At 40.2% G+C, this 27,524-nt stretch overlaps 1 protein-coding gene across 2 annotated transcripts in view; it reads right to left on the minus strand.

The window, feature by feature from the left end:
- MAOA (monoamine oxidase A) overlaps positions 1-26,725 on the minus strand; it is an 85,194-nt gene extending 58,469 nt beyond the window's left edge. The window contains exons 1-3 of one of the 2 annotated variants that reach the window (XM_025372114.1): positions 25,196-26,696; positions 23,786-23,893; positions 4,660-4,754 (exon numbers count right to left, since the gene is read on the minus strand). Coding sequence is in view for 1 of the 2 variants with exons in the window: in XM_025372113.1 (XP_025227898.1) it covers positions 4,660-4,754; positions 25,196-26,540 (1,440 nt within the window). In the remaining variant the exon portion in view is untranslated. Of the gene's footprint in view, positions 1-4,659; positions 4,755-23,785; positions 23,894-25,195 lie in introns of both variants that reach the window. The other variant, XM_025372113.1, reaches the window with a different exon arrangement.
- Positions 26,726-27,524: the final 799 nt, after the last annotated feature.

Below are 27,524 nucleotides of genomic sequence, written 5' to 3' on the forward strand. Positions count from 1 at the left end.
CAAAACTTTAAAGAAAATGAAGCAACATCAACAATAGAATAAAACGGAGAAGCCTGCTGGTATGTTCAAGAAATAGCAAGGAGGCCAAAGTGACCAGAACAATGTGAGCAAGGAAAAAAGTTGAAGATGAGGTTACAGAGGTTATTGGCAGAGCAGGTCACTTAAAGCCTCCCAGGACATTGTAAGGACATAGGTTTTGACTGTCAGTGAGAAGGGTGGGGGGGCCTTTGGAAGGTCTTGAGCAGGGAAATGCTAAAATCTGACTTACATTTGAAAGGCTCACTCTCACTGATGCACTATGAAAGAACAGAATGTAGGGGGCAGGAGTAAAAGCAGGGAAATCAGGAGCCTATTGCAGTAATCTGGCCTAGGGATAATGGTGGCTCCCACCAGGGGATAGCAGTGGAAGTGGTGGGAAGCATTGAATTCTGGGTATGTTTTGAAGGCAGGGCCAACAGAATTTCCTGACAAAACAAATGAGGGTCTGGTAGTGTTGAGCATGACTCCGAATTTTTTCAAAGTTGCCATACTCTAACATGGAGAAGGTGGCTGGAATAGTGGCCTTGAGGAAGATCAGAAGAAGTCTAGTGTTGGATGTGTTATGTTTGAGGTGTGTATGCAACATCCAGGAGATCTACAAATTTCTAACTTCCATGTCAGATGAGCACAGCATATTGTATTCAGCATGTTACTTATTTCAATGAGGAGTTGGGGTTTTCATTCTGCCGTAATACCAGAAATGAAGTGTTTCTGTGACTTCTTTAAGGTGTCCTCATATAATGTTTATTCTCTCTTTTAGTAACCATCAGTGCTGTCCTTCAAACCTTTTCTAATCTCCAACATCCATTTTAAGATAGAAAGAACAAAACTGGAATCAGTACTCCAATAAATTTCTGGGCTTTAACAAAGACAGCAAGAGGACTCCTGGGAGTTTCCAAACATGATGTCTTTAGAAGGCTGACACTATAGTTAAAGCAAATAATCCTAAATGAAGCAGTAAAAAGAGTGAGGCATTTTGCAGAATGTTTCTTTACAAAGTAAAAACATTCTAAATGAGGTGCCTGAAGTTCAGCATGAAGACACTAGAAGCAGTAACAATGTATTCTACTATGTTGCACCTCAGTCTTTGGGGTCTTGATTTAGATCTCACTACTCAGCCTTTGCAGAGGTCACAAACATGCAACAATATTGGCAAACAAATACACCAACCCTGTGGCAGCCCTGCAGGCATTTCAACTTTATTAACTTGACCTAATGCATCATGGATGAATCACATTAGGAAAAACGGGGAAGTTTTGAACTAATGAAGACCCATCTGAACAGCTTGCCAGGTAATACCAAATTTGAGATTCTGGTACTCAGAGATCCACAGTAGCTTTTACGGCATCTCCTCCCAAAATTATCCTAATTGATTATGTTATTAGAAGCCATTTTTAAAAATATTTGCTTCAGTTTCTTATTAAATACAATTTTCATGCCTGTTTCCTTTTTTAAATTTTTTAATTTTTTGAGTCAGGGTTTCCACTCCTGTCACCCAGACTGGAGTACAATGGTGCAATCTCGGCTCACTGTAACCTCTGCCTTTTGGGCTCAAGTGATTCTCCTACCTCAGCCTCCCAAGTAGCTGTGACTACAGGTGTACACCACTGCACCTGGCTACTTTTTGTATTTTTAGTAGAGATGGGGTTTCACCATGTTGGCCAGGCTGATCTCAAACTCCCAAGCTCAAGTGATCCACCCGCCTCGGCCTCCCAGAGTGCTGGGATTACAGGCGTGAGCCACCATGCCCAGCCTCCATACCTGTTTCTTAAAGCCCTCTTTTTCTCCTTCTCATCATTTGGAGTATAAATGCTAAGTCCTAATTACCAAGCATTTCAGAGATTCCTTTCTCACATTCCTAAGGGGGGTGTAATATCATGCTGAATAGACAAGAATGGTTCCTGAGTGATGCTGACATATATAAATGACACAGCATGGCAAAGTAATTGGGGCCTATAACACAGATGGGGACAAGTATGTTGGAATTCTCATTTCCCTTATACAAAGAAACTTGTTCTTAACTGAAAATCCATAACATGACTGATGCTCCTGTTTAATAACCAAAAGGTTTTAGAGATAAGAAAAATAGGGCTAAGGGACAACCTAATAACTATCTCCAAAATGAAGGAATATTTTTCAGAAAATGACAGAATAATCATATCTAATAAAGGCATACAGGCAGAAGACGCAACTCTTCGTTTGCACTATAACACGCTGCCTTCAATTAGAATTTGAAGATGGAAGGGAGTTTCTCCAGGGACATTTAGATTGTATCTTATTAGTCAGATGAGAAAACTGAGATGTAAAGTGCTAATAGGACTTATCCAAGACATCATATCAAGTCAGTACAGAGGCTAGAATCCCAATCTCCTCACTCCCAGACCAATAGCTTCCCAGTGGACTACATCTAAGGGAGCACTCAGAAAATTTAATCTGGATTGGCATTAATTTAAGGCAAGCAAGCAAACAAATGCCACAGAGTAGCACTTCTATAGTGTCCCCTGGAGATGCTGTCAAAATGCAGATCCAGATTCAGCAGTTCTGAGACACAGCCTGAGATTCCACATTTCTATCAAAATCCCAGTTGATTCTGGGGCTACTGACCCACAGATGATACTTTGCATAGCAAGGCTGTACAGCACCCTTAGAGCTGAGCAAAGCAGAAATAGGCTTAGATACATCCCTGTATCCAAAAAGGTAGGAAGCAAATGACAGAAGGGTAGCATGGCACAAGGTGGCTGAAATCGCTGCTATGAAATCCTAATTCAAATATTGTCTGTAGGCTATTCCAATATCCATTGATATTTCCTCTCGCATGCCTGCTTCTATTATGCAGCCTACTATTGTGAAATACTTACTTTCCCAGGATCCCTGACAGCTGAGGGTAGCCATGTGACCCAACTCTAGCCAATGAGACTAAAGCAAATGTCTGCTGGGGTCTTTTGGCGAAGGAAAAGCTTTGTTGCAGACAAGGCTGGTGCCCCCCTTTCACTCTCCTTTCAGGCTTGAGTGAGAAGCTGATGCTTAGAATCTCAGCATCCATCTTGTTACCACAATACAATAAGCCTACATGCAAAGAATATCAGAGCAGGGCTGGGTGCGGTGACTCATGCCTGTTATCCCAGCACTTCGGGAGGCTTCAAGGCCGATGGATCGCCTGAGATCAGGAGTTTGCAACCAGCCTAGCCAACATGGTGAAACCCTGTGTCTACTAAAAATACAAAATTGGCTGGCGTGGTGGGGGGTGCCTGTAATCCCAGCTACTCTGGAGGCTGAGACAGGAGAATCACTTGAACCTGGGAGGCGGAGTTTGCAGTGAGCCGAGATTGCACCACAGCACTCCAGCCTGGGCAACAAGAGTGAAAAACAGTCTCAAAAAAAAAAAAAAAAAAAAGAATATGAGAGCAGAAAGAAGAGCAAAAAGCGAGAGCCTGGACTATGTACCACCAGACTTCTGTGAAGTAATCAAATATTTGCATTGCTTACGCCATTCTGTTATTAGTCTAACTGAAGCATCTTCTAGTTAGATAGATGCTTCCTCTCTTTCCAGTCACTTCAACAGTCTGGTTTTGTCTTTACTCTCAATCTCCAGTCTTTAACACTCTATTTGTGTACTCTAGCAAAGGGGCTCATTAATTAATGAACTTCTAACTATCAAATGCGAGGGGTTTTTTCTTTTGTTTTGTTTTGCCTTTATACTGTGTCAGTTGACAGGTGAGCACCCCTTCCTCTTTCGTCCGCTGACCTACCTATTGCTGCTCTAGTCTGGTCCTCCTCTTCTGCCTCTACTACTTCTCTCTGGCTCTTCTCCCTTTCTCCCCCACTTTTATGTGCAAAAACTTCCATCTTTGCCCCTATTTCCTTCCCAGTCTTCATTATCTCCCTACGTACTTTCGCCCAGAGTCAACCACCTGCAACCATTCCCTTAATAGTAGTAAATAATAGCATGCATTTTTTCCAGAATGGTGATGTAAGCCCAAGTATAAAAAAAGCAGTGATGTAGCAATAACTGGGCTTCTTTCTTATATCTAGCCAGACGCGACCTCAGGAATACCTCTGGCAGCAGCATACTTCTTAGGGAACAAGGGCCAAGGGAAAAGTTATGCAAAAATATGCTACATTTGTTCCTGCTTACTACGGCCACCACATTTCTTTTTTTGTTTGTTTTTGGTTTTTTTGTTTTTTTGCCACCACATTTCTATTAAGTTGTGTGTCACTGGATAAATAAGGAATCTAAGCATGTGTGTGTTTGGGTGTGTCTCTCTGTGTGTGTCTGTGTGTATTGTGGGTGTATAGTCACTTCCAGTACAGCCAAACTATTACTCCATCTGAGATACTACACACTTCATTTACGTCTGTAGTATGGAAATTATGACACTGTATTGAAGTTACTTGCTCATGTTTGTTGAATTCACTCCACTGAAAGCCAGAAGCTGTCAGTCTTTAGTGTGTACTTGTTAAAGAGAATGCACGCTTATTTGATGGGAGTACTTTAGGACTATGGGGGACAAATGGCTTAACTGCATGAACTCTTGAGATCTCCTCTAGCCCTGTGATTTTCAGTGGTGCCACTTGTAGTTTGAGTGAGATATATTACATGTAAGTATTAGAATCACTTACCCTCACGGTATATGTTCTTCCTCCAACCCTGTCCCGAGCTTCTAAAACCAAAACACTAACGCCATATTCAGTCAAGAGTTTGGCAGCAGATAGTCCTAAAGGAAAAACAAAAGAGAGCAACGTAACATTCAAATGCTTAAAATCCAAGATTTAACCAGGTCTATACATCAAATAAATGCAGGGTATCATATACAATCCAGTGATTTTGCTGTCTTTCTAATACATTCTGGCCACACTATGATTAAACGAGCCACCAATTTTATTATCTATCATAAGGGATTCAAAAATAACTAATTTAGTCATCTTGCATTTCAGTTGGTCAACAGAAACAAAATGTAATGGTTTTAAAATATATGTATCTTGTTTTCTGGTGATAATCATATATTTAGAGAATTTCTGAGCCTCTAAATCAATCCCTATCATTTCCCTCGTCCAGAAATCCTGATAGTATTAACAGGAGAGACTATTTTCTTCAAAACTTTCTCTAGCTACACCAGGTCTCAGTATAACTATGCTTTGCTTTTCTCAACTTAAAAATCCTGTATAATCATGTCCTATGATTTACATTTTGATTACATGCTTGCTAGATCTTGTTTCCTTCACTAGTTTCTAAGTTACTATAAGGTAGAAACCATGCTTCATACTTTTTTCACTAGCTCAAACAAAGCTGAGAACAGGTTTTCACCTGTAATTAAAAGCCTTCAGGAAACATAAAATATTTTTTAAATCCAGCATAGTAATACCAGAAAAATTAAGAAAGTGTTGCAGATTAACATTATATCAAGGGTACATGCTACAAGCATGGTTTCTCACTGATGTTGACCTTGATCTGATCACCTGGCTGAGGTAGTGTTTGTCAAGTTTCTCCACTATAGTTATTCTTTTTCCTATCTTAACATACTACACTCTGAAAGAAAGGCCACACTTAAGGAGTGGAAAGTATGTTCCAGCTTTTTGAGAGTGGAGTATCTATATAAATTATTTGGAATTCTGCACTGGAGATGTGTCTCTTCTCCTCACTTACTGACTTCTTCAATCATTTACTTATTATCATATCAATATGGACTCGCAGATATTCGTTTTATACTTTGGATTATAATCCAACACTATGTCATTTATTTCGTTGCTCAAATTCTTCCAGCTATGGTTATTGGGAATTCTTTTACTTGGCTCCTATGCCCCTTTGACATGCCCCTATCATTGTGTGTGTGTGTTTGAGCATTTCCTTCCTTTCTAGTACTACACAATGCTCCAGACTCATCTTATCTTTCTCTGCCATGGCCTTAGAATCAGGCATTTCTTCAATGAGCTTTGGTCCCTTTTACTGAAGACCAGTATTAGAAACCAAGATCTGGGTTCTAGGTGTGCTCATTGCTACTGGGGTGTCATTGCTTCTAAGACCTCTCAGCTCACAGAGTAAATAAATATATTGTGCATACACTTATTTTTAAATCTACATTCATTTTTGTACTTCAAATTCTTAGTTCCTAGTTAACTTTATACTTCTCATTATACTTCTTATAAACTTCTCATTGTTACAGAGACAAACATAATACAGGGAGAAAATGCTAGTTATATTAGGGTAAGGGAAATAAGAATGGCACCAGAGACAAGATTAGTAAAGTGATACAAATAATACCTAAATACGTATACAAGTGGTTGAGGAGAGAAACTATTCTAACTGATTTTAAAACCCAGTGATTTGATAGTTCATTTCTAATGGTATATATCCTAAAGATAAAAAGAACTTCACATTTTTTTCAATAATAATTTAGCTAGTCCTAGTATTAGCATTGTGATCCCAAGGCTGTCACATTTGTAGTATGTGATAAAACAAGTGAGTAATCAGGCTTGTGTTGTTGAGAAGCAGGTTTTTTAGCATGGAGATAAATAAACTCAGATGTAAAAATGATGAGATAAAGCAGTAACCCTGTAGTCCTAGATATAAATTGAAATTATAAGTATGATCTCTGGATATACTCTATCTTTAAAAAAAAAATTCCTTAGTTTTGTACAATGAAAAGGTCTAGAAAAAGTAACCTACCCAGTAGCAATGAACACTCCCAACATCTAGAGTGTTGTTTCTAAAAAATCAATTCTCACTACAATGAACTATGGCTTGTGACCTAGTGAGATCTGAGGCAGGAAATGTACAAGATGAGCCTGAACATTAAATCATACCAGAAAGCAAGGAGGCTGTCAGAGACTACTAGGATTATGTCAAAAACACTCAGGAGCCTACCTATATAAACTCCTACTGGCCAAAGATGAAATAATTTGAGTGTCAAATAAAGATAACAACTACAATGGCTTAAATCCATGAGTTCATAATAATACTAAACAAACACAAAAACTCTCATTTTCCACCTTTGGAAAATGCTAAGGAACGAACTTATCATTTTGAAAAATGATAAGCAAAAGAAAAAATCTAGCATTCATCCTACCTTTCCTATTTGCGCTGAACCTCAAAACAACCAAATAGCTAATGAGGGGAAGTTTCTCTGTATAAAAGTATGCTAGTTAGTAAGTGAAGACAGAAATAATTCAAATGTCAGCATTTTGCAACCCCTAATGAATTAATGGATCTAGCATAATGATCATCAAGTTGCTAACACACACAGAAAAACAGATGAGACAAATGTTATCTGCCTCTTGATGGAAGCACACACCATTACCTATGAAGTAGTTTTGCAAGAATGAAGGGAAGGAGAGGGAACAGGAGGGGAGGGAGGGGAGGGAGGGGAGGGAGGGGAGGGGAGGAGAGGGGAGAAAAGGAAGGAACAAATTAAATTCTAATGTGATCAGCCCTCTGTATCTGATACTTAGGGAACAGAGGAATATGTTAATACTACTGGGATGAAATGAACAAAATCCAAATTGTAGGAAATTATACAGGACTACCCTATTTGTTTTTTATTCCCTACTCACGCTCTCCTTCCCCTTTATCCTTCACGGGCTTTTCCCACAATAAATCTCTTAGACAGCTAGTTCTATCTTGATGCCTGCTCTCACAGAACCCAGTATTTTACTCATATATAGAATGGCATAGAATACACATAGCCAAATCAAGGATGAGTTTGGGTCTACAAGATCTAAAATATCTTAAAAGATATTAAGTCTAAACCATAATATCCAGCACTGCTACCTACTAATGTTTGTGTGCAATTTTGAGCCCTTCAAGTACACGACTCTTACATTGCTGATGCCCATCAAACATTTAAGTATGTAATGAATTTTTGGAATCAGCTCACAAAGAAAGCCATCCCCTGACAGTTAAATAAACTCAAACCAATGTCTGCCAATCTTGGTGCAATATGTTTTCTGGAACACAGTCAAAGGCTTCTTGTGCTGACTAATGTAAAAACAGGATGAAGGTGAGATGAAAAATATGTTTATGCATAAATCTTTCTCCTTATGTCTGATTATTTCTTTAGGGTTAAGTTCCAGAAGGGAGATGACTAAGTCAAAAGTGATGAACATTTTTAGGCTCAAAGTAATACTCCATATTTAAAAACAGAGAAACTCAGATGCAAAATTTTTATTTCTTCCCATTCCCTTTAATCAACCTAACTACAAACCAGTTAGGTAAATATACCCAAGGGTCTACTAGAATTGCTCTGGCAGCTCCTCTTCTAAGGAGGAGAAACTGGCTCTCCCCACACTGCCTAACGGGATGGAGCGGTGGGGAACGTTGAACAACAGTGGTGGGGCCTGTAGCAGTCGTGCGCATAAAGGGACCACTTGGTGGCATCCAAACAGATCCATTTCATATGCCTTTCCTTGTTGCCTCTCACAACCATCCCTTGGAGTAGATTTCATTATCTCCATATTCCAAGTGCCTGATATGACCACAACAAAGTCTTCTGAAAAGCGAAGGATTTTACTTCTCACACCCTCACTTAGAGTCTTAATAAAATCGAATCTAGTATGTAACTCCAAACAAGTTTTATGCATGGGTTTCAGTGCCCATAATAAATAAACACTACTCAGGAAACTAAAAGGGGAGGGGGGAGCAGGACTGTCTGAGCGAATACAATGACCACACCAGTGACAAAGGTCATTTTGCAGTTTGGCATTTAAGGATAAAACTAAATAAAATTTAAAAGCTGGTGAAAGTAGTTTCTACATGGCAGAAGAACGATTAGCCCTATGACAGCAAGGAGAGTTTAAACTTTTAGTTTAAGAAATGAGAAATATGTTTAAAATATTTAAAAAGGATTTCAGAGAAATGGTTTCTAAAAGGTCTTAGAATTTGAAGGGTGAAGGTTTAAGTTATTTAGGAAAATCTACTATATTAAGCATATTTCTTCTAAGATGCTGAATAAAAGAGTGCTAATGTTTCAGTTTGCGTGTTTACCGGGAAGAAGACCTTGTTAAGAAATTTCCATGATAACTTAAAGGTTAAAATATATACAATATGAAAATAAAAGTGTGATGCTGTTAGGAAAGTATTTTTGAATGCTTAGTAAGTCAAAGTACACGCAAATACTTGGAGCTCAGAAATCTTTTGTAATGTAATAACTGTAGCTATCTGCTGATTTGAATGGCAAAACCTAAAAATTATTCCTACTTTAAAATCTAAGTCTTAGATTACAATCAACTCTTTTTTGCACTTGTGTGTCACTCACTATGCATTCTACTCTCCCCTCAGCACTACAAAATTCAATGATCAGTTACAGAAAAAAAAAATGATATCTTAATTGCCAACCCTACAGATTAGTTTAAGGGCTTTTGACCTAATCTTTCGAAATATTTATTGAGCATTTTTTTGTAAATGGGATAAAATTGTTAGAAAAGATTCTTAAGTCTGAAAGCAAGTCACCAAATAAAATGTGGCTACTATAAAGATAGCTTTTGTAATCAAATATTTTTTCACATTTTATTATGAAAAGATAAAAAGCTCATCTTAAATCTTTTATTTCATCTTGTTCCAAAGTAATATAAATTACTAAGCAAAAATGAAGAGCATTATGCATTACAGCTCTCCCTTTCTTTCATTTTCCATCATTTAATGGCCACATAGAAACTAGTGATAAGAAGCCTGTTTCTCACCACTCTCCACCCGCGTAAGGGAAGGGTTTGATACAAGTATGCCAGTAAATGATTAACAACCAGTCCAGTAGTGGGAAGCGGGGACTGTTTCACAGCATTTAGATTTTCACAGCATTTAGATTTCCATGGTGTATATGCACCCTCATCATGGGTTTCAAACTACTAGTGTGATTTCAGGCTACTAACATTATTGTCCATTAAATCAGCAAGTGTTTATGATATTCACTGGGATGTAGGAGATGTGGGGCCACCTTGGTAAAAGACCATTGGACCAAACTCTCAAGTATCCTAGTGTCAAAAATGTGTGATTCTCTCACCCATGTTTTTGAGAGAAGAGGTCTAAGTGAACACTAACAAAATCTACCATCCCCTATACTCAGAGCTCTTCCTCTCCCAAACCATGGCAAACAGAGCTCATTAGGAAGAAAAGAGCCCAAGACTCCTGAGTATCCTGTGGTTTTCTTTTTTTCTTTTTTCGAGATGGAGTCTCTCTCTGGTCGCCCAGGCTGGAGTGCAGTGGCGCCATCTCGGCTCACTGCAAGCTCCGCCTCCCAGGTTCACGTCATTCGCCTGCCTCAGCCTCCTGAGGAGCTGGGACTACAGGTGCCCACCACCACGCCTGGCTAATTTTTTGTATTTTTAGTAGAGACGGGGTTTCACCGTGTTAGCCAGGATGGTCTCTATCTCCTGACCTTGTGATGGGCCCGCTTCGCCCTCCCAAAGTGCGGGGGTTACAGGCGTGAGCCACCACGCCCGGCCTATCCTGTGGTTTTCTGCGAGAGTAGAGAGGTCAGAGAAACTATATTCACAAAGAGTTTGTTAAGGCCTTATTGTGTGAACAAGGAGATATGATAGATTTCACAATGCAAAAACTTGAAAACAGGAAGATAGCAGATCATAGCACAAGCAGATCTTTAATTAGTTTGCATTAAGTATTCTAAATAGGGACGATGAGTTTAAAACAATACAATTCCTCTCCTAATTTCTCTCTCCTCAGTCATTTGCAAGTTACAGAAACCAAAATAAAATAGGTTAATGGATTTATCAGAGAGGTTTAAAAAAAAAAGTTAGTCTGCTAAAAGCACACCTTGTTTGAGAGAGTTCAAGGCAATGTGGGTCCTGGTTATTAGATCAAGAGAGCCTGGGTGAGATGTTGTATGCAGCCAGCAGTGGTGTTACCATGGCAACCTCAAACCAAGCTCCAAGTTCTTAAAGCAACTGCCCATAGAAACTGTATTACCACCAATTCTGCAATGCTTCCAACAACCCAAAATGGCTGCTGTCCCCAGAGAACTGGTATAGGAGATGATTTTACCCACATAGCATGCCTTGGGAGTTCATGTATGCAATGAAGCCTTTGAGGAAATAATCCCTTTGCTTCCCAGGGCATAAATCTCAGGCATACTGTCACTTTGAAACCTAGCTTCCACATTTCGCCCTGCCTTCTCCACCTCTCCCTGGGTCACTTGCTTTACCTTATTTCTTCAAGAATATTCACATTATTCTATCACAGAAAAGTAAGAAATTCCTCAATTTGACTCAGGCCACCCTTTTCAGTTCCTATGTGATTTCTGAATTTCTTTCTACAACACATGATCAGCTGTCTCCATTTGCTACCACCCACATACATACACACACACACACGCATACACACACACACACACACACACAATTTTTTGTATATTATTTAATTAAGTCCACATGAAAATCGGGTCTTTGCTCATTTTTGCTTATTGTTGTATCTCCAGAGCCTAGCATAGTACCTGGTATGCAGTGGACACTCAGGAAATATTTGTTGAAATAATTTATTAATGAATGAATAGAGTTTATAAAACTTCAGATTGCAATTCAAAAACACTCACAAATTCAACGGTATGTATGCCTACTGAAGGCATTCAGTTTCAAAACAAAACAAAACAAAAATCCCATAATGAATTGGCCAAACAAAACACTCCTGGGGCAGGCTCTGGATTGATTCTCCTAGTATTATGTGGACGAGCTCCTGCTATAGAGCGAGTGAAATTTGCAATCACATTTTGTTATTTACTGTGTGACAATCTTAAGAAACTTTCTTCAACATGTTGCCACAGCTATAAAACAGAGATAATAATTGTTCTGCCTTGGTGGGTAATGTGAAGATTAAACAAAGTAACATGTATAATTACGCAGCCCAGTGACTGATGCCTGGCAAATGTATCACTGGTATGAGCTATCATCATCACCATTATCCTTAAGGTCACTGATGACCTCCTTTTTTCTAAGCCTCATGGTTTTGTCTCAATCCTTAAACTCCTTTATGCTATGGTTGGTATTGTTGATCATGTATTTCTCTAAATCAGCACTTCCCAAAGGGCGATCTGTGGAAAGTTACTTCTTTGAGGATGTACACAGAATTTGTCAACATTGTTCAGTAAGATAAACACATCAACATTGTTCAGTAAGATAAACACATTATCAAGTTCATTGTGTTCCAGATTACAATAAAGGTAAAGAAAAGGTGCCATGGAGGTCCTTAAGCCAGCTTGCCTGGAGCGATTTAGGAGAGCTTCCAGAGCTTTTGGCATGACTGGCTTGAACACTATGCTTAATGGTGAAACAACAGTAGCATTAAAATCAGAAACAAGGTAGAAATGCCACCATTACCAATTTTATTTAACATTATTGGGCAAGTACTAATCAATGCCATTAGATAAAGGTGAAGTGAGGTATAAAAGTTAGAGAAGAGAGAAAATCATCATAGTGGATGGATAGTGGAAACTTAGCCTGGAAAATTGATAAGAAGGAATGAATAAATGAACGAAAGAAAAACAAAAAGAAAATTCAAGGAAAAAGGTGTCTAGTTTAAAAATTTTTTTTTTTTTTTTTTCCCCCAAGATGGACTCTTGCTCTTTCACCCAGGCTGGAGTGCAGTGATGCGATGTCAGCTCACTGCAACCTCTGCCTCCTGGGTTTAAGCAATTCTCCTGCCTTAGCCTCCCAAGTAGCTGGGATTACAGGTGCACACCACCACGCCCAGCTAATCTTTGTATTTTTAGTAGAGAAGGGGTTTCACCATGTTGCCCAGGTTAGTCTTGAACTCCTGATCTCGTGATCCGCCCGCCTCAGTCTCCCAAAGTGCTGGGATTACAGCTGTGAGCAACTGTGCCCAGCCAAAATTAATGTTAAAAGATAAATATCTACCCTGTATACAATGAATTAGAATATGATGGGAAAAAAATAAGCTCACCTCTTAGAGCAACATGAACTCAACAAGAGCTCTGAAAAATCTACCTGAAAAATACCTTCAAAATCACCAAAAGACACAATAGAAGATTTCAACAGAAAAAAATAGTTTTTATTTTTGGATAAAAGGAAACAGTATTATAAAGACCTTAATTCCTCCAAATAAATTTACAAATGTAATGAAATCTCAATTAAAATATTAGTAACTTTTTCTTTATATATTTATTTCTAGACCTGTCCAGGTGAAAAATCACATGGAAAAATAGCATGGCCAGCTTGCCAGGAAATTCCTGAAAAAGCATTATAACTAGCTCAACTTTTCATTAAAATGTATGGCAAAGCTACAGTAAAAAGAGTTGTGCTGGTACAAGATCAGAGAGACAGAGAAATAAGAGCATATGGTCTAGAAATTGCCTAAATTATACAAATCAGTAGGTAAATCCTGGTTTAGTCAATATATTGTGTTGAGACATCTGATTTGGGGAAATTAAAAAAGTAAAGCAGAATCTCTCTCTAACTCTTTACTCAGAATAAACTCAGAAGAAAGATTTAAATGCATAACATAAAAACCTGAAAAAGCTAGAATAAAGTAGGGCAGATTTTTCTAAAATAATATTCTTGGAATAAAGAATGCTTTCTGTGCAAGACACAAAACCCAGACGCCATAAAAAGAAAATATTTGCAACATTCAACAAAGAATTCATTTCTTCAAAATATAAAAAGTTCTCACAAATCAATAAGCAAAATGACCAGACATGCTTTTAAAATAAGTAAAAAGAAAAAAAAATGTGAACATAAAGTTTTACAGAAGAAATGTAAATGCCTTTCAGTGAAAAGGTGTTCAATCTCACTCATAACTGGAGAAACATAAAAATAAAGTACCATTTTGGCTTCTTGGGTTGAAGAATGAAAATAGTTAAAACATAGTATTGACATGGATGCAGAAAAACAGACTCTGTCTTACACTGTTGGTGGTAAAGTGATTCAACCTTGTTGTCATTAGCTATCAAAACCTATGAATGGACCTCCCTTTGATCCAGCAATTACAACCCTAGTAAGCTCTCTTACATAAACTTACCCATGTGCTTCAAGAGCTACATACAAGGATGTGGTAGAGGCATTCTTTGAAATACTATACAGCTATTAAAATGAATGAAAGTTCTTTGAAATAAATAAGGTGAAATAAGCAAAGTTGAGATTCCCTGTATATAGTATAGGCCCATTGTAGAATAACAAAAAATGTATATACTTCATACTTGCACAGTAAATATCTGAAAGGATACACAATAAACTATCATAGCAGTTACTTTTGGGGTATAGTGCTTGGGGTTGAAGTGGAATGAAGAGTCATCTTTCAATATACACTCACTTGAATGTACTGCACATATATGTTTCCTGCAGAGCATCACTGTGTTTGCAAAGAGAAAACTAGCACACACAAACATTAAGAATTTTTTTCTACCTCAAATTATTTTTCCCCTTAAAATGTTTCAAATACAGCCTACAGATATATGAAATGTGGGCTGTCTTCATGAGAAGCATCTAAGGCATGGATAACAATGGAATATTTCTGCAAGTACATATACTTACCCTTTCACAAGTATCATAAACCTAGCTAAATTCATTCCTTCACCTATTCACCCATAAAACAATATTGCACTCTTACTGAGTCCCGGGCATCATCCTAGGTGCTGTGATACAGGTGAATATAACTAAGTCCTCATGAAGCTTACATTTTTATGGGGAAAAAAACAAATAAAGGAATAAATATTAATATTAAGTGATTATGAACTATTAAGGAAATATTAAGTGCTATGAAGATAAACAAATCAGAGTAAGGGGAGAGTGAGCCACGGAGGTGGGGAGTGCACTTTTACACAGGGTCATCAGTGAATGCATCTGAGAGGTGACATTAAAGCAGAGATCTTAATGAAGTAAGGAAGTGAGTCATGCAAGTAGCTGGGGAAGATAGGAAAAAGGCTGATGTGCTCAAAGAACAATAAGGCTGGCACAGCCAAAGGGAAATTAGTGAGGAGAAGATGAGACTGGAAAAGTAAGAAGAGACTAAGTGACAGAGTGTCTTGTAGACCATAGCAAGACTCTAGGTTTTGGTCTAAGTATGATAGGGGCTACTGGAGGCTTATAAGTAGGGGAGTGATTCATCTTATTTTAACTTATTAAAAGATCATCCTGGTTTCTGTGAGGAAAGCAGACTGTAGTGGGGCAAAAGAGGAAGGAAGTACAGAGACTAGTAAACAGGCAGATATCTCTGGCCAAGAGATCATGGTGGCTTGGACAAAGGCAAAAGACCACAATGGCTTGGGTGGGGATAACTGTGGTTGCAGTTGTTGTGGGAAGCCGTGAGATAAGGAACATATTTTGAGGCTACAGCCAATAGAATTTGCTGCTGGAATGGATGTGGTGTATGACAAAAAGAGAGGAACCAAGAATGGATCCAAGCTTTTTAACCTGAGCAACTGGTTAAATGGTGGTACCATTTATTAGGTTGGAAACAGCCAGGCGAAGAAGAGTTATGGGGAAATATTAAGTGTCTTGTTTTAGATGCATTAATCTTGAGATGCATAAATGAGCTAAACGTGTGTTATGAAAAACCAGAAATGTGTTATAAATCTTTGCATCCCTAGGATGGAGCCTGCATGTTGCAGTGCCCAAATGCTTGTTGGAATGAATAGAAGAACCATATACTAAGAAAACAAAATCATGCTTATGTGGATGAGGGCAACAGGGAAGTTTCTAATGCTACCTAGATTATATTTATTTCAAGCAATTAAGAAACATTGACAAGGATAGGGTGCCATGTCATTTTAACCTTTATGCCTAAGTAAGTCAGCAGATTCTAAATACTGCTAGCACATTTTCTGATCTTTGAACCACCATTGTGCTTTTTCGCAGAAGACAACAGAGAATATCAATGTACACGCAAACTTGCCCTTGATACATAAAACCATTCCTATCTATCTATCTATCTATCTATCTATCTATCTATCTATCTATCTATCTATCTATCTATCTATCTATCTGATCTATACCTACGCCCATCTGCATTTTGTACTTCCTTTCAGATACATAATTCTCTGCTTTTGGAAAAGCCAAATCTTATAATCCCTTTGATAGACTAAAAAAGGTAGGACTGTCTCAAGTAATAAACAGATGAAAGCTAACAATTAACTTCAATTTGCCCTGAATTCAAAAGACTGGTTGTCTAGACAGTCCTAATTTATTTGATTATTGTTCAGCATTCATCTTCACTTTAGATAAAAGGATCTCACCCAAGTTAGGGAATGCAATTACCCCTTAATTTGTTATTTGCCCCATTCTTTCATTGAAACTTAAAATACACCAGGGACACTCCATATTGCTGTCCTTGGACTCTGCACGCTAGGATGGGCTGTAGTTCCCTAAATGTTTTATGGAACATGAGTCCTCAAGAAAGATGCTCTGGGGAGAAGAATCAATGTTCATGGAAGTTGGAACACCATATACTGTTTCTCCTTCTGGGAAATGCCTGGTGCACACTGGCATATGGTCCTGAGAAGTCCTGCAGCAAAAAGACCCATTTAACTCAGCATTTATCCACCCTCTGCTTTTTAAAAAAATGTATACCTGAAAACACACTTTAGGAAAGCTTGTTTAATCTCTTATAAGATTGATTATTCAAATAGCATAATAAACTCCCAAAGGCAAGGTCCTAGGTGAACAATGCCTAGAGCACAAGCTGAGCGTGTTGGGGCAAGGTTTTAGTGTAGCTATGGTGTACACTCTGATGCCTGCCTAGTTCTTTCTCTTTATTCCTGAAAGTGACATCTTTCTTCAACTTTGATATTCATCATCACCTAGGAATTATACAGAGTACACTGCATGATATATTAAGTTAATTATTATTCAGTGAAGTGGTCTCTGGCCAACAGAATTCTTACATAACTGCACATTTGGACTCTTGGACTGAACACTCCAAGGACAATAAAAAGTATAGTCAAACACCAACTCATATTGCCTCATTTTTGAGGCAATCAGATTTCATCAGATTTTCGAAGAGGCATTTCATTTTTGAGGCAATATGCCAAAGCAGAAAAGCAGAGAGCAAACCCCACAAATTTTACCCAAGGCATATAGTGATGCACAATTGACAAATATTTACTGAATGAATGAACAGACATATACAAGCAAGAAAATGGTCTTTAACTTAGGCCACAGCTCCAAGCTAACTCATTTAATCTGGAAATGGTCACCTTAAAGGTCATCTTCATTACATTTCAGAATTTATCCAAAATCTATGACACTTCTGTCGAGTCCTTTCCTTGTCACTTTCTCCAGGTGGAATTAACTCCTCTCTTCTCTGTGCTGACATTGGACCTCTGAACCAATTTCAGGTATGAAGAGCATTTCAGGCTCATTGCTGTAACCCCTGTGACACAGAGGTTACATAGGGTCTATTCCTCACACAAGTCACTGAATAGACGATGGGCTAATGATACTTTAAATAAACAATCTTTGAAAACTACTAAAAGAAATCATCTTAATCACCACAGCCTTCCATTTCCTTCACCAATGTTTTCTCCCAAATTCTTTCTTTTCAAAACATGTCAAGTTCACTTCTCTAGTTATCATGGACCTAATATAGCAAATGTAGGTGCCTTCGTTTCCAGCCTGAATGTTTTGACTCTTCATCATGGTCTATTTAAAATTTCATTACTAGTAACTGTCTAATGATGTAATGAATCCTCTGAAATATTTTTCACCACTTTCATGAAGCCTCAGTATCAGCTAAAAATAATTACACTACTAGGACAGTGACACAGAAGAGGTTTCCAGAACACTGGCCTGGTGCAGGGGAGAAAAACATCTATGTGTAAAAATATGCTTTTTTTTTGGTGAAAAGGTCCAATAGCTTTCATCAGATTTTCCAAGAGACATTTGGTCCAAAAGGTCAAGAATCACTGATCTAAACTATCCCAACAATCTCTACATATCCTAAATGCACTAGGAATGGACTTTCCGAAAAGGAAATAGATTTGTCATATGAAAGTAATTTTACCTAATAGGGTGCCCCATATTTTTAAATTTAAATGTTCAGAAAGCAATAACATTCCCTGTGATATCGTATATAAATTTCTGTCAAGCAGTAGTCACTATGCTTTAGAGCATCAACCTTCAAAGTAAAGCAATAGTAAGGTTTACTGCAGATCTATGGATAAGCTGACAAAGCAAGTCCAGTGAGGTGAGGTACAGAAAGAGCACTGTCCTAGAAGTCAGTATTTTATGCATCCAAGGACAAGTTATAAAGCTAAGAATTTTGTGGCATTTGGTAATTCCCTTGACCCCTCTGAGCCTCTGTTTCAGTCCCTTTGGGCTCTTACAGGCCACTATTCTATAACCCTTGGACATGGTTAATATATAATTACTTCGACTCTTAAAGTTTATCATCTGTTTTTTATGCTCTTAACACTTTTATCTGATCAATCAATTAAATATTGTGAATGAGTGTGCTTTGTTTACTTTGGCCTAGCAACAACTAGAAAAGGGTTTTTCAAGAAGACTCAGAGAAGCCATGGGGCAAGTGTGAATGAGCACCTGTGGAGAGCCCCAGGCCCTGATTTAAGTTTGTGAAGAATGTCAGTATGAGAGATAATGCAAACTCTTCCCAGAATAAAGCATAGAAGAAAAAAACGTTGAGGAGGGTCCAAGAAAGAAAACTAAAGAGACGGATCTTCATGAAATTGACTAATTACTAAAAATCCATACCAGAAGATATATCACATATAACTTAATCCAACTTCTTGGATGACAAAACCACAGTTCAAAGACTTTCAATTTCCCTAATACACAATGATAGATGGCAACACAACGAGAAATAGATTGTTTGAAGGAAAATACAAATTGCTGATAAAAATATAAAATATTTGTCATGATAAAGGAGGAGAAACAGTCCCAACAATCAATTTGTCTCAAATGCTCACAACATTTAGAAAATGTTTTGATTCAATTTTTGAAGTTCTAATTACACAAAATTAAAATAAAAAAAAACACCTATCATTATGAAATCTATACATCTCATACATACAAGTATATTCCTTAACAACTATTTATCAGGTGTCTATACTTTCTAAATCACAGGGCTGGGCACCCTATATGTAATATAAAACTAGAATACAACCTTAGTCTTTCTGAGTACACTTGAATGCAAATACTGCAAGATTTTTCATAGGTTAAAATATTTCTATGCCACAACTACACAAAGATTGTGACCCAATATTCACCAATAATGGTGTTCCATGTTTCTTTTTCTCCATTACTGGTCTCTGTAATGTATGCAATTATGCTATACCTAGATCTACTGTTAAATACATGTTTCACAATAGCTGAGGATTATGTAACAATTCAAATCAATTAGTATTGACTAAATGCTAAAATTTCCCATTAAATGCCAGATAAATCCAAAAGCTCCCTCAACCATGAAGATTTCAAAAAAAAAAAAAAAAAATCAGAGCACAAATAAATGTAATTCTTGTGTTCTTTGTTCAGTATTTTAAAAGTTTATGAAGTAAAAACATCCTAAAAATAAAATATAAAATAGGGGCAGAGAAGTGTCCTAAACAGCACAAAATTAATGCTCAGCCCACATTGAACCTCAGAGTATTCAAATAACTAAGGCACCCAAAATAAGTGGCATTTCTTATATGGAAGCTTTTCTTAATCACTGCAAAACCACACGGTACATGCTGCCAAGTTCTGGGTTAAAATGCCTAAAATGGTCCCAGCAGAATAATTTTTACGGGAAAAAAGGGAAATTGTGGTATGTTGTGGACTCAGTCATCGGAATGCTGAACATTAGTCATTTTTCTTGCGAAATGGCTTTTCTGTCTCTCAGATGATAAGAAAAATTCATTCCTGCTGATTTTATACAGCACTGAATTCTGGGCAGCTAGTGTTCTCAATTCTTTTAGCAGAGCTCAGCTGATGGACAAAAATAGAGAGGAATTCTATTGCTTAAACACTATTTGGACATGAAGAGGTCTTTCTACATGACACTTGGAATTTAATTGCATACAAAAAAAAAAAAAAAAATGAAGAAACACTGTGTTCACCCAGGACAATCCAGCGTTATGACTAAGGCATTTTCACTGTGCACTCGCTAACCATTCACAGCTCACACAGGAACAAAAATCATGGGCAGACGTGGCACACTGGGGTCATCTCAATAGCTACCAGGATCACATCCCTAGAGGCATAGGAAACAACTACTGTCATTCCCTGGAACTCTCGCCATTGGGAAATTAAGCACTGCTCATGTCTGGCTTACTCTCATGACTGTATCTGTATTCCTCTAGTATCTCCTGTATGGTATGTCTTTTTTTCCATCCTCTTATTTCTACCTGTTAAAATTCTACTTATCTCTCAAGATTCCTGCACTTTGTTCATATTCATAACATTAATATTTATCTCACTGCATTGATATTTATCTCACTATATTCCTATCAATTATTATCTCACTGTATTCATGTCAATTATTCACCCAGTTGATTACTTCTTCCAGAAGATAGAAGTACCTTATATACAGGGATGCTACTTACTCATCTTTATATACCTCTTTCTTTCCCCATGATCTGGTCCCTGCTTAGTATATGGGTAGAGGCTCCTGAAATGCTTAAACAAGACCAGGAGCCAGAGCTACCTCTACCTGTAATGAGTTGCTTTGAGAGATCGAGCATTTCCTATCCTTAAATGCGTTCAAAGCTACAGCCATCTGGCCCTAATCACCAGAGAGGTGCTGTCAAGAAGATTAAAATCTTAGGTGATTAGACTAGATTGCCTTTTAAAACCCCTTTGACCCAAAGACTCAAATTCCAAACGGACTCATGAAGGAAGTATACATTGTCCCCTGGAGGTGGGCTTTTTTCTTGTTTCCTTTTTTTCTCTACTAAAGAGAGCCATTTCAGAAATTCTCAGTTGAGGGCACATTTTAAAATCTTCCACCGCTAGTTTTCTGTCATTTATTATATCTGTGGCAGCTCATGAGTAAGAACTAGCACCTGAATTCAGTGACTGAGCCATTATCCTTAAAATCAAATCATGAAATAAGAGATAGAAAACAAGTGTAAATTGTTTGTTAAGTACAGATTACAAGCTCTACAAGAGGAGAGAAAAATCAGTGGGAGCCAGAGTGATCAAGGAAAGGATCTTCAGCCAAGTGTTGAAGGATAGATAGAATATAAATGTAAGAGAAAAGCACTTCCATGTTAAGATCAAAACAGAAAAGGCATGAAGGGACAAAATAAAGGTAGTGTAGCCTGAGGACACGAGGCAGTGAGACTAAAGCTCAAACCCATGTTGGAAAATAGTAGGAAATGCTACTTGTCACGATGCGGGGCGGGGTAGGGAGGTGTTTGAGAGACTGCTGATAGGACAGCACTAAAGGCCCTGAGCAGAGGCGCAAGGTGATGAAAGAAGTGTTTAAGAAAAATCAAGTCTGGGAGAACACTGCATGCAGGATGGACATAAAGGGAGAGACATTATTGTAAAGGGTGGCCACTGGGAATGGGGTCATAACCAGGTAGCTTCAGGGGTCAAGAGCTTTTTCAATAACATTGATGGAACCTGGAGGCCATTATCTTAAGTGAAACAACTCAGAAAGTCAAATACCATATGTTCTCACTTACAAGTGGGAGCTATATAATGTGCACACACAGACATAGAGGTATGGAATAACAGACATTGGTGACTGGAAGGGTGTGGGGGCAGGAGGAAGGTGGATGATGAGAAATTACCTAATGGGTACAATGTACATTATTCACATTATGAATATACTAAAAGCCCAGACTTCACCACTACGCAATCTATCCATGTAACAAAATTGCAGGTGTATCCCTTACATTTATACAAAAATTTTTTTCAAAAAGAGTCTGTCCTGGTGATGGGGGGAGGGAGGTCATCATAGAGAAAGGAGAAGAGAGATAGCCCCAAAGAAGAGTGAGAAGGATCTGCTAAAGGGGTGCAGACGATAAAACAAAAGATTATGTCAAAAATTATAGAAGGGATGGTAGTGCTAAGAACAGAGTCAAGGAACTGAGGAAAAGAAGTTGGACTGGCTAGCACAGTAGCTATGGTACATGTTGAACCTGAAGTGTTCAATCGTGAAATACCCAGGAGCAGATAAACTATGGGACAGTTCAGGGAAAGAAGAGGATTCAAATGAGAGATTTGAGAGTTTTCTACAGATAAGGGACAGCTGAAGTTCTAGAATGAGAAAGAGAGGGAGAGAGTACCTAAGAACCCCAAAGTGATGAACAGTGGAACCTTTCAAAACCAGATGCTTGCAAGAATATGAGCACAATGAAAGCGATGGAAAAGCAGCAATCGATATGGGATAAAAATTCAGGATCCAATAGCATCGCAGAAAACATGAAAGGAGTTTCAAAAAGGAAATGGTGATAGATGACGAATGGTTAAGGACCAGAGCATTTTAAAGATATCACTAGACCAACAAATTGGCAGGGTTATTTCCCCTCTCAACTATTAACATACTATATATAATTATTTAATTGGTGGTTAGGCAGATAAAAAGAGTTTGTGGTTGTAAAACATAGTCTATTTTATGTTTTATAATGACAAAAAAAGGAGATACATCAAGATGCTGTTATTCTCTGTGTAGAGAGATTAAAAAATAATGTTGCTAATATGGATCAATTCTGAGTAATGTCACTTAGAATATGTACTCTTCTAGGAGTTATATAATAGAAATAACTATTGCTGCTGATGCTATGGATTGGTGATGTATTATGAATGTGTGGGTAACCTATCAAAGCATGCAAGTCCTAACAAAAGTTGTAAAGAACATCCAAAAGCATATAAAACTGCCACAGGGACTATTAAGTAATTCATGGGATACTGCCAAGCACACATAAAAATGGTATGTTTCTGAATTCACAAGAATGCTTGGGAAGTGATGCTTCTCACCGGCTCATGAAACACTCAGTTGATGTCCAGGATCTAACATGAGCCACATTTGGCAACTACTTTCATTTCAGTTGTGAACCATCTGCGAAGGTACCACAGATAGAAAGCAATGTTTCTGGTCAGTCTGAGTATTAAAATCACTCAGATCTGACTGATGGAGATGACATTAGAGGAAGCCAAGTGCTTTTTCCAGTGTCACTGAAGCTGGCCTCTGGAATAGGGGTGTGAACTACTGTGTAAGAAACGCCCTAAATGGAAATAAATTAATAATTAAGAGTGACCATGGACAGATTCAGGTTTTGTGGGACCTACAACTTATATAACTTGGGTAACCTCTCTAAGAAATAAGAAAGCAAAATTGCAAATACAGGACTGAGTATGAAACTGGTTATTTATTTAGAATGAGAACCGAAGAGACCTACAGTTATAAGGCCATAAAGCATAAAGTTTATCAGCTACATGGTGATTTCACCTCTGCTAATGACCAAGTATTGAGCATAAAGTATAGAAAGGGAGGAAGAGCAGGTAATCAGGCAGAGGAAAAATACAAAAACAACGCTCCTTAAGGAATTCTGGAGACTGAACAAGAAAAAGACTAAGAATAAAATCCCAGAAAGAACTCTGAATTGCAGAATACACATGGTATGGAGATGGGAGAGGACCCAGAACCCCTCCTCAATGTATATAACACATTGCCATCACATTTATTTTCCAGTGATCTGCAACCATATTGCTTCTAGGAGGCTTGCCTAGTGGGACCAGATTTTGGGAAACAGCAGCCCACTTCATTGCAGGTACTCAACAAGTGCTTTTTGAATGAATAAACAAATATATAAATACATAAAGAGAAACAAGGTGAAATACTCCTTTTTCTTACTCTCCACCAGGAGCTGCTTTCCTCTGATGCTCCAACATACATGTATGTTTTTGCTGGTACTGGCTGGAACTGTCAAAGCAACAGTTCATGCCAATCTCTTCTCTTGGCCTGTTCAGGATAAAGAGGTGACTGTTTATCCTGAACAGGCCAAGTCAAAAGCTATCTCTACCCAACATTAATTTGTAAGCATGTTCAGCGTCTCCTCGAAAGATTTTTATATAAAAATGGCTACTGTGGGGCCACTCTACTTACTCACTCCCATCATCTTTCTCTTTCTGAATCAGACCCTGCAGGGATAACTCAGAAATTATTAACACCTAGTGGGGGCAGGATAGGTCAGTGTGGTATTCTAGCCAGGGCTGAAAGGTAACAAAATTCCTAAATTTCGAACATTTTACCAATGATGGCAACATAGGTGACAATTAATATATCAATCATGATGAGGCTTCCAGGAAGATATTGAAAAGCCTCATGCACCACTCACTTGGTTAGCCACAAATCCAAGCCTGGACCAGGGGAACCCTGGCCCACCAACTGGCTCATGAAGACAAGATTCAGGTGGTGGTACCTCTTAGCGAAAGAAGGAAGGAGGATACAACAGGGCACTCAGCCCCTGCTTCATAAAGGGATTCTCTTTGGATAATAAATGCCCTACACCTTCCTGCAAGTTCATATATATATATACACACACAAAGTTCATATATATACACACACAAACACACACACACACACACACAGGAATAGTTTAAGAGCTCACTCCCTCTTCCCCCCTTTTTTTTTTTTTCCTACCTTTTCTTAAAGGAGTCTACCTCCTTCCTCTTCACCCACTAAATTTTCTAGGGAAAACAGAGAAGAGCAGGGCTGGAATAACACTACTGCTCCCTCAATACTACAGAAATCTGTATCCTGATGTTCTGTTTAGGGCAAAGGATATGAAATCAGTGAGGCAAAGCAGCCACCTCAGGAATTAGTACTGCAGGTCTTAAATGGGAGAAAATCGTTCAGCCACTTCCAAGCTAGGTGATTCGACCTCAAGAGAGTTATTGAAACTCCCCAGACCTCAGTTTCTTGGTTTTGCAAAACGGGGATGAATTTAGTTCCCACCACACAGGACTGTTGAGGACTGAGAAAATCCACGTAAAGTGCTAAATATAACTGCACAGCAAGAGCTAATTAAATATTAGTATTTAATAGTAGTAGTAGTAAAATTATTGTGTCTGACTCCCCCAGTCACACCACCAGCAAAACTGGCACAACCCCCACTCCCACCTCGCAGGATATGGGGCCGAGCCATGGCTACACTACACTCTCGCATGCATGAGAGACCCCCAAACGCCACAAGCGCTACTGCAAGTTCCCTACCCCTGACTGGCCATGACCCCCCAGGCCACCGCTACGGTCCACACTGACCTGAAATGCCACCTCCGATCACGACCACGTCGAACATGTGGCCCGCGATACTCGCCTTCTCTTGATTCTCCATGCTTGGGCTGACACTCTCCTGGGTCGGAGGCACAGGAGTGCGGACGGCAAAGGGTGGGAAGGACCCTTCTACCAACTCCCCCGGGGAGCCCGGGGGCGGAGCCGATCCTTCTTTTGATACCCGGGGGGAGCCGGCCACTGTGGGCGGGGCGAACCCTTTTGCTGATACTCCGGGAGCGCCCAGGGGCGGAGCTGATCTTTCAGCTGATACCCGGGGGAAGCTGGGCACTGAGAGCGGGGCGGACTCTTGTACTGACACTCTGCGAGAGTTACTAGGTTTAGAATGTCCTTGTGTCGGCAGTTGGAAAGGATTACTGGGTGCAGGAGGTTCTTGTATTGAACCCTGCGGAGTGTGAGGCACTGAGGTGGGGGTAGACTCCTGCCTTGACACTTGGGGGATGTCATGGGGTGCAGGAGGTGCTTCTGGCGACACTGGGGAGATGTTATCCGGCAGAGGTGGTCCTGGTACCAAACCCCAGGGGAAGTTGGGCACTGAGGATGTGGCAGACCCTTGTACTGACACTCGGGGGGTGTTACTGGGTGTAGGAGGTGCTTGTATTGACACTTGCGAAAGGTCATTGGGTATAGGAGGTCCCCGTACAAACATCCAAGTGTAGCCGGGCACTGAGCTCAGGACGGAATCCGGGGGCAGGTTGGGTACTTTTACCGAACCCTGTAGGGGGCTGAACCCTGAGGAGAAGACAGACCCTTGCAATGACTCGTAGGGGGAGTTTACGGGAGGGGTAGGTCCTGTTACTAACACCCAGGGAATGCCGGTGTCCTGGTTGGAGGCTGTGGAGGCCACATCGGAGGAGTTCGAGCGGGTGGTAGACTCGGGGATCCGATTGCTCGGGTTGTAAGCGCTGAAATCCCGGAGGCCACTCTTGGAGTCGGAGTCCATACTTTCGCTAAGACCGGGGGTGCTGATTCGGGAGGGTATGCTGGAGGTCCAGGAGGCGGCCTCGGCCGTTGAGGACGTGCTCCACTGGGAACTGGCTAGCGGATCCGAGACCGACCGCCACTCAGAACGGATGCTCCATTCGGACGCGTTGTACGAGGTGTCGTCCAAGTTGGAGGCCGGGTTCGGGACCTGGGAAGTTGTGCCCCCGGCTTCGGGCGGGCCCTCCGCCTCGCGCCCGGTGCCGGTGCCAGTGCCGGTAGTGGTGCCAGTGCCGGTAGTTGTGCCAGTGCCGGTAGTGGTGCCAGTGCCGGTAGTGGTGCCAGTGCCGGTGCCGGTGCCGCCGGGGGAGGAGGCTGAGGCGTTTGTGCTCATGTTTCTGGAGCGCGCTGGGCGCTGGGGGCGGTGTTCTGCTTCCCGCAGCCCTTCTCCAGTCGGGCTGTTCCCGGTACCCACTCTTGGAGGCCAGCCCCGGGCGCCGGGCCCACTCAGGGGCGGGGAGATGTGGCTGTACGCCGGCCTGGCCCCGCCTTCCCGGCCTACCTGCCTGCTCGCGCTGGAAGCCCGGCCACTGGGCGTGGCCGGGCGATGCCACTGCAGGCGGGGGGCGCGGTTGCTTGGCGAGAGTGGAGGAGTGGATGTGGGTGTAGCCGCGTAGTGTCTCAACCTAGTGCTTTCATTCTTTAGTTTTAACTGAAAGCTATCTGGGCAAGAGTGAACTTAAGGAAGCAGATATGTGAAGGAGGCTGAGCCGGGCAGGATCGCAGGATCACAGGGTGCTGCCCCACTTGGTCTGGCCCCTTTGTGACGTCATGTATAGCCCGTCGAGGTCTGCGCAGCCTCCAGCCCGCACTAGGTTGAGGGCGGGGCGGGGAGGAGCGGGGAGGGGAGGGGTAGGGAGGAGCGGGGAGGGGAGGGGCGGGGAGGAGTGGGGAGGGGAGGAGCGGGAAGGAGCGGGGAGGGGCAGGGCAGGGATGGGCAGGGATGGGCAGGGTGGGACGGGGCGGGGCGAGGCGAGGCGGGGCGGGGCGGGGCGAGAACCGTCACTTGTGGGAGACCAGGCAATTATTGGTTCTCTATGGGGTTTTTCAAGCTGAGGCGCTTAACCCAAATCGAAGCAAGTACGCAAGAAAAATAACTCACCTATCATGTATTAAGTGGGACTGCATTTTAAAAGCGAAGGTCAAAGGGATGGCTAAGGTGCAGAAACAAATGAAATAAAAAACATGTGTTTCCCCATCCTACTGAAAAGAGTGCTATTTAGTGCATGTATTTTACTGTTCAGCCAGCCTTCTGTTTGCTAGTTTTATCCCTTTCTTAATTTTCCACTTTTTCTTATCCTGAATTTGTCATCAAAAG

The sequence above is a fragment of the Theropithecus gelada genome, chromosome X (genome assembly GCF_003255815.1).
Source record: "Theropithecus gelada isolate Dixy chromosome X, Tgel_1.0, whole genome shotgun sequence".
Taxonomy (NCBI): Eukaryota; Metazoa; Chordata; class Mammalia; order Primates; family Cercopithecidae; genus Theropithecus; species Theropithecus gelada.